Source organism: Nematolebias whitei, chromosome 17 (assembly GCF_014905685.2).
Source record: "Nematolebias whitei isolate Nwh7 chromosome 17, NemWhi1, whole genome shotgun sequence".
Taxonomy (NCBI): Eukaryota; Metazoa; Chordata; class Actinopteri; order Cyprinodontiformes; family Rivulidae; genus Nematolebias; species Nematolebias whitei.
The window spans coordinates 36,424,754-36,434,805 of NC_056514.1; the positions used below are offsets into that span (position 1 = coordinate 36,424,754).

Sequence of the window (10,052 nt, forward strand, 5' to 3'; positions counted from 1 at the left end):
TGTTGCTCAAACATCTGATCGGATGAAAAACGTGGACCACCGTCCGATCATCATCATCATCACAGAGATGGTCACATTTTACCCGTAAGCACGCAGCACATTTCATAAACACCGTTTAACGTGACGCACGACAGTTTGTGTTTCTCTAAAATAAAATAAATAGTTGAAATATACAGTATTACAGTCAGAATTTTTGTTACTTTTATTTTAGAAAATGTCCTTTAAAGTGTGGCGTTTCAAGTCACATTTTGTTTAAAATACAGAAAATACAGACAGTAGAACATGGATACAGAAAAAAAATAAAGAAAAAATGACAAAACGATGCTAACAAGCCTTTCTGACTGCTCTAGTTTTTTCTTTTTTGAAATGGAACTGAAGGCAAAAGGAGGAGGGCGGAAAAAGAAAAGGATTCAGGGACAGAGGGGGAGGGGGGGCAGAATGAGACAAGTTAGTTAAGGAAACTATGGTTGCTTTATGGATCATGTTTAAATTATTCTTTATAAAGTCTAATTTAAGATTTAATCTTTCCTCTCTTTTTTTGTCTTTTTCATTTTAAGGTATTTTGAGCTTCAGGATCCAGGGCCCTCAGCGCTCCTCCTCGTGGTCTCGGACTGAGGACAAGGAATGCCGACTTTGTCTGGCAGTGGGAACAAAACCACCCGCGTTGCCTTCCCCGGCCGCTCCGCACCGCCAACTCAAGAAGATAAAGTGGAGTCCTTCTGTGTTTGCTGTGCTTGTGAACGTTGCATGGACTTCTGACTTTCCACGTCTCTAAAATGTTTCTCAACCTGCATCGAGAGAGTCAGACCGTTAGTGGACAAAGACAACAGACCTGGTGACGGGTTTGAACAGTTTCAAGAAAAGGAGCTCCTGTAAACAACAACAAAGAGAGCAGTCCATGAAGCCGAGGACGATCAGCGTTTTCACCTTTTTATTTTTTCTGTGGTTGCATGATTTGGACAAATATCTTTGATGAAAAAAAAACCTCTTTAAAACCAGAATGTCAAATGGTTCAGTCGGCTGATTGATGAGTCACAACCACGTCCAGTAACCCCGAACAATTACCGTCATTTCTGGACTACAAGCTGCAATTTTTTCCCCCACACGCTTTGAACACGGCGGCTTATACAATGTTTTTTTTTTTAAATGTGCTAATGAGCTTCATGGTGCCAAAACAATTAGCCTCATCACACCCAGGTGTTCATACTGCTGCACAATACACCTCTTTTGGGGGGGACGGGGGTGTCCTTGTGACTCAATAGCCATGTTTACATGCGCAAAATTCTTTGACCGGATCGACATGTTTTCAGATTAAATAATTTGAATGTATAGTTTACATGCACACAATCTGTTCATGACGAGCGTTTACATGCAGAGCGGTAAACTCTCCTTAAAACCAAACACAGAAGAAGAAGTTCTACTTCCGGGATGAACGTAAACAAACCCGAGCGCCCAAAATGGACCCGCGACAGGTTTTAATGGTGCTGGAGACGTCACTGCACCCCCTGACTGAGCTGCAGGTGATGCAGATTATTTTGAGCTCTTTCCAAGTTTCTAGTAGAAATGTTGTCGCTCATCGACCAGTTTAGCTTCTTCCTATTATTAGCATTAGCCAGGCGGAAATACGTCACGTGCGCAGTCAGGTCAGTTTTCCACAATCAGGATAAAATGATCAGATTAAGTGTTTGCATGCACACCATTCGGATTACGAATCGGCACAAACCACCCGTCTCGTTCCGATTACAAAATATTTCGGATCGAGCTGAATCAACAAACAATCTGAATGGGGCGTTTACATTTTTATTCAGAATGGAAGCTTAATCTGATTACTTATGTCCATGTAAACCTAGAAAATGAGACTACGTGTATAAAAAAAAAAAAAAGGTAAAAAAAATAACTAAATAAAATCTGACCAATGAAACAGGTCACAGTGGACCAATGGGGGGGGGGGGGGGGGGAGATTTCCCCGTCCTTTCCTCCCCGTTGTGCCCCCAAGGAGCAGAGAAACACGATGGAAACAGCACAAGCTCATGGGCACAGTGCGCAGGAGGAAGATGGAAGCGAGCGAGCAGTGACTTCCTGGTAGGCTGCTGGATTTTATTTGTTAACTAAACGTGTTTCAGGCAGTGTTCAGAAAAAAAAACTACTGGACGTATTTATGTATGTTACTGATACATATTTCATTAAAAGTATTATTAAAAGATATTTGTGTAAATATCTCATGTAGCTCAATGGGACTAACGTGTATGAATAAAGGTTGAATGAATGTTACAACGTGGACACTCCTTATACACAAGTGCAGCAGATATATGTACAAATACCTACATATATTGCTCTAACACTTAATTTCCCTTTGGGATTAATAAAGTACGTTTGAATTGAATTTCAGCTGATATTCTGCTCTATTCGGCTTTTACTACAAAAATTTCAGCTGTTCAAATTCAGAGTCAGAGATTCTTTATTGCTGGAACAAAATTATTATTATTTTTTTCTTTTTTAAATGTAGTGGGGGCGGGTTATATTCAGGTGTGCTCAAAAGTCTGGAAACTCCAGTAGTTGGTTGAAGCGGTCAGTAAATCCAGGTAAAGGGACGAGCCACAGTCAGTTTGTCTCTTTCAGGAGGTTTATAATCCCAAACAACGACGTGTTCTCACGGTGTCCTGAGCGTTTCTAGTCCATGTGTTTATTTAAACACGCGTGTTGCGTTTCTGTTGTTGTATGAGCTGAACTTTACGCGACACCTCGCTGCAGAACAGATTTACCTGATGATAAAAACAACTGCTCGAAACAGACGTTTGTTTTAGGCCTACACGTCGTCTTTAAACCGACGCTATGACAAGATTTTCTCTCCTATTAGTGGTGCCATGAAATCTTGAGAGATTAAAATGTCACGATTACGTGTGGAGTTGAAAATCAAACGTCAGGTTGAAGTCAATACGACCGTGTGGGGAAATCAGCGCTGAAGACATTCCCACTGTTCGTTTGGACAGAAATATTGGACGTACGACCAGCGTGGCCACATCACTCGAGCCGTTGGAAAGCAGCCTTTTCTACCTACTTGTGGCCTCTGCAGCTACGTGCTGAGAGGAAGAGTCACTCTTTTACATTCATTTAAAAACTGATACGAATGAACGCCGAGCTCACATGAAAACCTGTCACCTTGGAAGCTGAGAAGATAAAGATGGAACCTCTCAATCGGAGTTGCTCCAACTTCCAGGTGGAGGTGAAATGAGATCTGGCCGTACGGTTTACTGAGCAACTTTTCTCTACGGTGAGAAAACCCGCGAGTTTTACTCTGTTGTCCTCGTCAGTCGTTCCTGAGACTCTCAGACCAACGAACACGTCAGAACACGTCACATCTAGTGTTTCATTTAAAGTTTTTAAAGGTGAAATAATGGCAGGTCTTTCAATTTTCATAGACATTTTAAAAAGCTATTTAAATGTCTTTTGGTAATTTAATTTGGAAACAAGGAAGATAAAAATTCAAGTCTTACTTAAATTTCATAATTTGAATGTTTTGACATAATGAAATATGAAACATGGGGCAAAGGTTGGCTCTTGATCTGGTTTTTATTTTGGCTCCTTATAAAAACCAGTTGGACTCTTCTGAGGTAGGTCAGATAACTTTAACGAGAAGTTAAACCTCCAATAGTTGAACTGTATGAAGAGACCAGGCCAGTAAGAGTTTGGAGCAAAACCGTTCTTAAAAATAGTTAAAATTTGGTCTAGCTTCTTCCCATTTAAAATAATCATTAAAAAGCTTTATAGTAGACAGTCCGTTATTAAATTTTGAGGACTTCCAGTTGTTTTGGATTAACCTGATTAGACCTCGTTACAAGATGTCAAAATATCTGTAGTAATTTGTCCTGAGAGGAAATCCAGCTAAACTTAGCACAGATGGGATAGAGCCAGCTAATATTAAAACAGCAGCAGCTGCCGAGTTAAAATAACATTTTTATAGCACATCTGGCCTCCCTCCCTTTTCTCTGCTGCACGTAATCACATCAAGTCAGATTAAGTCCCATGCAAACCATAACGATGTCCGACTAGCACCTCGGCACTGCGCTTCTTGGGTTTACGTTTTCGTACGCGACCTGCCACGAGTGCAGAAAACCCGAGGAACATTCAGTCGCCGTCCTGACAGCGGCTTTCAATCAATCAGGGAAACTTCTTTCAGTTAAGCCACAGCAGCAAACGATAACAGAATGACCAAATCCCACGCAAAAATTAAAAATAGCTCATTCCGTTACATCTGGAATGAACCATTTTGTCCTTTTGCCTGAATATTTAACAGTTAAATTAACCCAACAACGGGAAATAATGAAACATAGCTCATGAAATCTTAAGCAACTCTAAGTTGAGGAGTTTTTAAAGACATCACGGAGCTTAAATCACCAGAATTAAAAAAAAAAAGAGACTGGACACAAACAGAAACACGGAGTGAAACAATCAAACTTACTATTTTGCGTACGTGACTTAAAGCGCTTCCCTCTTTGCCTCTGCAGTTCTCAGCCTGGTAAGGCGGTGAGATTACAACATCGTCCATCACAATAATGTTCTTCTCCTGCCATTTACAGTCTTTGATGCTGCAAAGAAAGTCAACGTGTCCTTAATTGCACTTGGAGAGACCTATATTCAAATTATTCTTGTTTTCCCAAATAAAAATAAACAAGCAGTCGTGTTTCATATAAAAATTAAAATGATTTTAAAGGAAGAAAGTGTGAAATCCTTACGTTTTGTGAATAGTCTGGAATAGCTGCTGGCCCTCCACAGAAACCCCAGCACTGATTGCATAGGCTTGGGACAGCTTGTCTTCCTTTTCTGTCCGTGCTCGATTGGCAAGCTGTGAAGAGTTAAACAGGAAAAAATAAAAATCAGAAAAAAGGTATTTTTCAAAGTTCGGACAAGTTCAAAACTTGAGCGGTTTATGCTAAAAGTCTGGATTATATGAATATAATTGAAGAATTTATTCACGAGACTGTGCAAAGTTGATTGTTTTTAATTTGCCTGGTGGAGTGACTTTCTTTTAGCCTCAGTTCACTGAAAAGATGCCGTGGACAAAATACGTTTAGGAACATTCTGCTGATCGTTTTTCTTTACAAAGACTGTGTCACAAGAAAATCCTGCCTTAAACTGAACCACAGAAACAGAACTAAAAATGCATGCTCAATAATCCAGGTAGATTAATCTAACAAGGTTGAGTCAGGTCCTCTGGACAGATTTTTTTTAGCCAAAACGTTTCATATTTTATCCAAAAGAATTCAGACTGAACAAGTCGAAGAAAACTTTTGATAAAGAAGAATCCATCCAGAGGACCTGACTCGATCTCGTTAGGAACTACATTACAAACGTTACTAGAACCGCCCTCTTCCACCTGCGTAATCCCTCTGAAATTAGAAACAGCTCATCTGTATGATGTAGAATAACTGGTTCATGCATTATTTGTCACGTCTAGACTGGACTATTGCAATGGTTTATTATCTGGGTGTCCAAATACTTCTTTCAAAAGTCTTCAGCTGATCCAATCTCTTAACTGGAGTTACTGGTAGAGATCATATCTCTCCAGTTTTAGCTTCTCTCCATTGGCTCCCTGTCGAGTCCAGAATTCAATTTAAAATCTTACTCCTAACCTACAAAGCTCTCAACAACCTAGCTCCATCTTGTATTGGAGATCTTGTTGTTCCATATTTTCCTAACAGAGCACTTTGGTCTCAGACTGCAGGTTTACTCGTGGTTCCTAGAGGAAGATCTTTCAGTTATCAGGCTCCTCTCGTGTGGAACCACCTTCCAGTTTCTGTCCGTGAGGCTGACACATGGTCCAGTTTTAAAACTTTCTTTTTTGATGAATCCTATAGTTAGGGTTGGCTTGTTTTGCTGCTATAGGCTTAGACTATTAGAGGACAAATTGACCTGAATTCCTTAAATGAGTTGTTAAAATTGATTAGTTTTCATTTGATACTATTTCTATCTTAATGTGATTCTTGACCTGCCATTGTGTATCTATTCCTCTCAAACCGAGCCGGTCGAAGCAGATGGAGCTCGTCCAGAGCTGGTTCTGCTAAAGGTTTCTTCCTCGTGAGGGAGTTTTTCCTTTCCACTGTCACCTTCATTTTTACTCAAAATGAGCATTCTGTGATGGAGTTAAACTCAAAGCAGTCTGCTCCTCAGATAAATAAAGTTAAATTATTATTTTTATATATGAATGTTTCCGTTCAGTGTCCCGAGACGACTTCTTGTGACTTGGCGCTTTATAAACTGAACTGAACTAAACATAAACACCAGAATGCACCATTATTTTAATATTTTTGGAGGTTAGTGTAATGACAAAGATGTTTTCTTTTCCCTGATAGAGAAATAAAAAAGCACATTACACAGGACACAGACTTCAAAATGTACCAGCATAAAAAGTTAATTTACAAACTTTATGAAAAGTGTTCCTAAAGCGAGCTGCGGCTACTGTCGACATCTCGTTCTTTAAGGATCAGAAGAAAAATGGGTTGTTTTGTGAGGCGACTAAATTCAAGCTTTACGCACCTCATTTGATTAAAAGAAACTCGGTGCTCAGCTTTATGCAAACGACACGCAGGCAATGAGCTTTTAAAATGGTCTGCGAGCTAAAAGAATACATTTCACAGGTTTCCACAAAGATAATAATTTGGAAGCCTGTGCACAAAACTGCCGAGCTTTCAGTTCACAAGACGTTGCACGGTTAAATAAACCCCACCCCAGATTAGACCGACTTACCTTGCTAACATTCAGAGATGCTAGTGGAGGTGGAGTCTCAGTACGGTCATTTATTATTTCCACATCAGAAACATAGGCTAAGTTGATCAGGATGACGTCGTTGAGGTTCGACTTGCCACTGGAGGAAGCACATTCTTCGAGGGGACACAAGTCAAGGAGGACAATTTTACGACAGTGACTTAAAAGAACAAAATCACCATTGTTATCGGACCCTTAAAGAACTTCACCACCGGCACAGAGAAGCTTATGATGGAGAGCTGCTGACCACACTGACAGTGGAAGGCTGTGCCAGTTACAGCATGTGACTGAGGCCTGTGCTGCCACCTACAGCCACAATGAGTGAAGCTTGTACACACACACAAACTAACCCTGCTTGTTAAATCTATGGGGTTGCACTCACCACATTCTGATCCTGTTAAACTAATCATAAAATTAAAATGTTCCACAAGGTTTTGATCTTGAGACACAGTTAAAAACAGGTTAAATCTTGATATAGTTTACTCGGGATGGAATTTTTTGATGACAAACTAAAACATTTAGGGATTAAATAAAGAAAATTGCATAAACATGGGAAAAACAGTGAAAGTGACAGAACAAAAGCATTAAAAAACCCCAGAAAAATTACAGTTAAAAGTTTCAACACAGTCCCTTTTGGGATAATACAAGAAAGGCTTGTTGGTCATTTGACTGAAAAGTTGCCTTTCATGTTGGTTTTAGACTAAAATTATGCTGAAAAAATCCCCAATCTGTTTAGGACAAACGTTGAAAAGTTGATTAGCTGGGCAGCCATCTTTAATTGGGTTCAAAGCTCATCAGTTGCAGATGTACATCCAGTAAAACATGTTTCTGACTGAAACATTTAGTTGACTCAAAAAAAGCTATTGGGAATATTTTTTTTTTTTAACAAACATTAATAATTTTAGTGCTCAAATATGTGATGGGGAACAGTATCCGGTACCACCACAACAGATATTAGACAAATATCTGTAGAATTACCTGATAAGGCCCCATTTAATATTCAGTTGGCTGTGGCAGACATCTTGAATTACACTAACTCAGTTGTAGATGTATATTCAAAGATTATATCTGGAAGTTTACTCAAAATATTTTGGCAACAAACAAATGCACACAGACAAAACCGTTTTCTTTCACCCCCGCTTTTTGGAGTAACAAGTTTTTAGGTTCCCTACATGTATGATGTATCTTGAGAGCTGACGGACTTAAAAACCAGTAATGAGTCACAATCTCATGACTAAGAAATTTCCAATGACTTGCCGTAGCATAAACTATCTTTAAAGATTTGTACAGCGCCAAAAGTTAAGCTCGAATGTATTTATACAAGTAGATACACGTTTAATTGTTTTTAAATCAAAGATGGTGACTGTGTAGCCTTTAAATAGCAGGTCAAAGCTGAACTTGTGCTTGTTAACAGCTCAAACTCATATTTTTAATTTTATGTAGTGGCAAAATCCTGAAGGCCATTTTCTGATGTTGTACTTAAAACATGTCTTTATATATGAAAGTAGCTATCACAATTAAAAATAAATATATAAATAAAACAGCTCATCTGTCATCCATCCCCACTCAATTAATCCATTCATTCATTCATGCACTCAAGTTTCAAACAGTTTGGTCATACATCACCAGCTCTGTTCGTTTCATGCACGCTAAAATTACTAGAAAAATCACATAAATAAATCATAACTTAAGTAATTAAACTCCTCCTCGAAATGCAAGCATGGGTAGCGTAAAGCTAAAGTTAGCTGCTAATGTCCCAACCGAGTCACGGCTCGACGTGCGTGAGCCGTGCCAGCCAAAAGATGTCAGACTGGAGATAAAGCTAATAAACCTCAGCTTTTTACAAGTGAGTGAGCCATGAAGAGTTCAGGGAGGGAGGGAAGGGTCTGAGCGAAAGTTAGCATGTTAGCCTAGCTAGAAGCAGTTAGCATGAGGGGAGTGGGGAGGAGCGGGGGGGGGGGGGGGGGGACAGAGAAATTTAAAACTACTCTTTAAAACGAAAACTGGCATCTCGAAACCCGTGCGTGAGAAACCGTAAAAAGTAAACGTGGGGACACGAGCCCGAAGCTGGATGCGCTGAATGTCACTTAGCCTGCTAACTAGGAGCACACACAGCCATGATGCCAGATTGTGATCCATGTTGAGGGCTGCCAATACAATGAGTGGATTCAAAACACATGCACGTCCTTAGAAGACGCATTAAAATGCCTAGCAAACACCAGCGGGGCCTGCGTTTGATAAGAGACGGATGGACAAGTACTTTGGAATGCGAACTAGCGTGAAACGGATAAAGATGTGTAGGTCGGCTCCCACCAATTACGCCTGCGCGGATCACTATTTGACATATTTTCGGTTACCCTACAGGCCCGTGAAGCCAGGCAGGCCGGCCGTCCGTCCGTCCGCAGCGCGAGACAAACAAAGGATACTCAGGGTTAACATCTTGGACTGGTAGTCAAACGCGACCACTTCTCCTTGGAGCCGTTGGCCCAAGCAGGTGAGGCAAGAGACATGGCTCCCGACGCTGAAATACTCCCCCGGTCCAGGAGCCGCCATCTTCTCCGCCAGGAGGATACCGGAGCGCCTGTCTTACGTAAACCGACGTGGTGACGTAGGCGGACGAATCTGGGCGTGGTGGCATACGTCGTGTTAAGGTCATTGACAAGTCTTTCACATATTCAGAGATTACTCCGCCTGTTAAAGTTAACCGGCACTTTACTTTACTTTGTTTTTCCGGTAAATTACAGATAAATATTGTTTTGGCAAATAAATAAAATTAAGGCGCATTTTCGAAAGGTTTCACTCATTTGACAACAGTAAATATCTATTAATCCAACTTTCTTTATTCATTGAAAAGTTCCACTGTGTTAAGTGCACCATCTCATAAAATACGACTTAGTTACTGATAATTATGAAATACTATCCAACATTTATCAATCAAATCATAAGAATGATCAGCATTAGTTAGATCATTATTATGTTCATTATCATTCATTCATCATATTTAGTTTTCAACATTCGCCTTAGAATCTAGCTGGTTTTTTTTATTGTTACCTTTTCCTTTTAGCCATCCTATTTGTAAAAAAACAAACAAACAAAAAAACTGTATTATGACTTTTTATAATTGTTTATTGTTGTCCATTGTTGTCATCTTTCTTTGTTGAAATCAGGTCTCTCTTGTAAATGAGTCCTCGAGGCTCTATGGGATTTACCTGTCTAAATAAAGGTTGATTGATTGATTGATTGATTCATCATATGATCATTATTAGTTAGATCATTATTATGTTCATTAT

General features: G+C 39.8%; 1 protein-coding gene across 1 annotated transcript; it reads right to left on the minus strand.

The window, feature by feature from the left end:
• Positions 1 to 178: 178 nt before the first annotated feature.
• Positions 179 to 9,377, minus strand: lsm12b (LSM12 homolog b). Its single transcript, XM_037691208.1, has 5 exons — positions 9,189 to 9,377; positions 6,745 to 6,878; positions 4,734 to 4,843; positions 4,460 to 4,586; positions 179 to 788 (listed from the first exon to the last, which is right to left on the minus strand). The coding sequence occupies exons 1-5, from the start codon at positions 9,313 to 9,315 to the stop codon at positions 696 to 698; spliced, it is 591 nt and encodes a 196-aa protein (XP_037547136.1). The 5' UTR covers positions 9,316 to 9,377; the 3' UTR covers positions 179 to 695.
• Between the last annotated feature and the right edge of the window lie 675 nt (positions 9,378 to 10,052).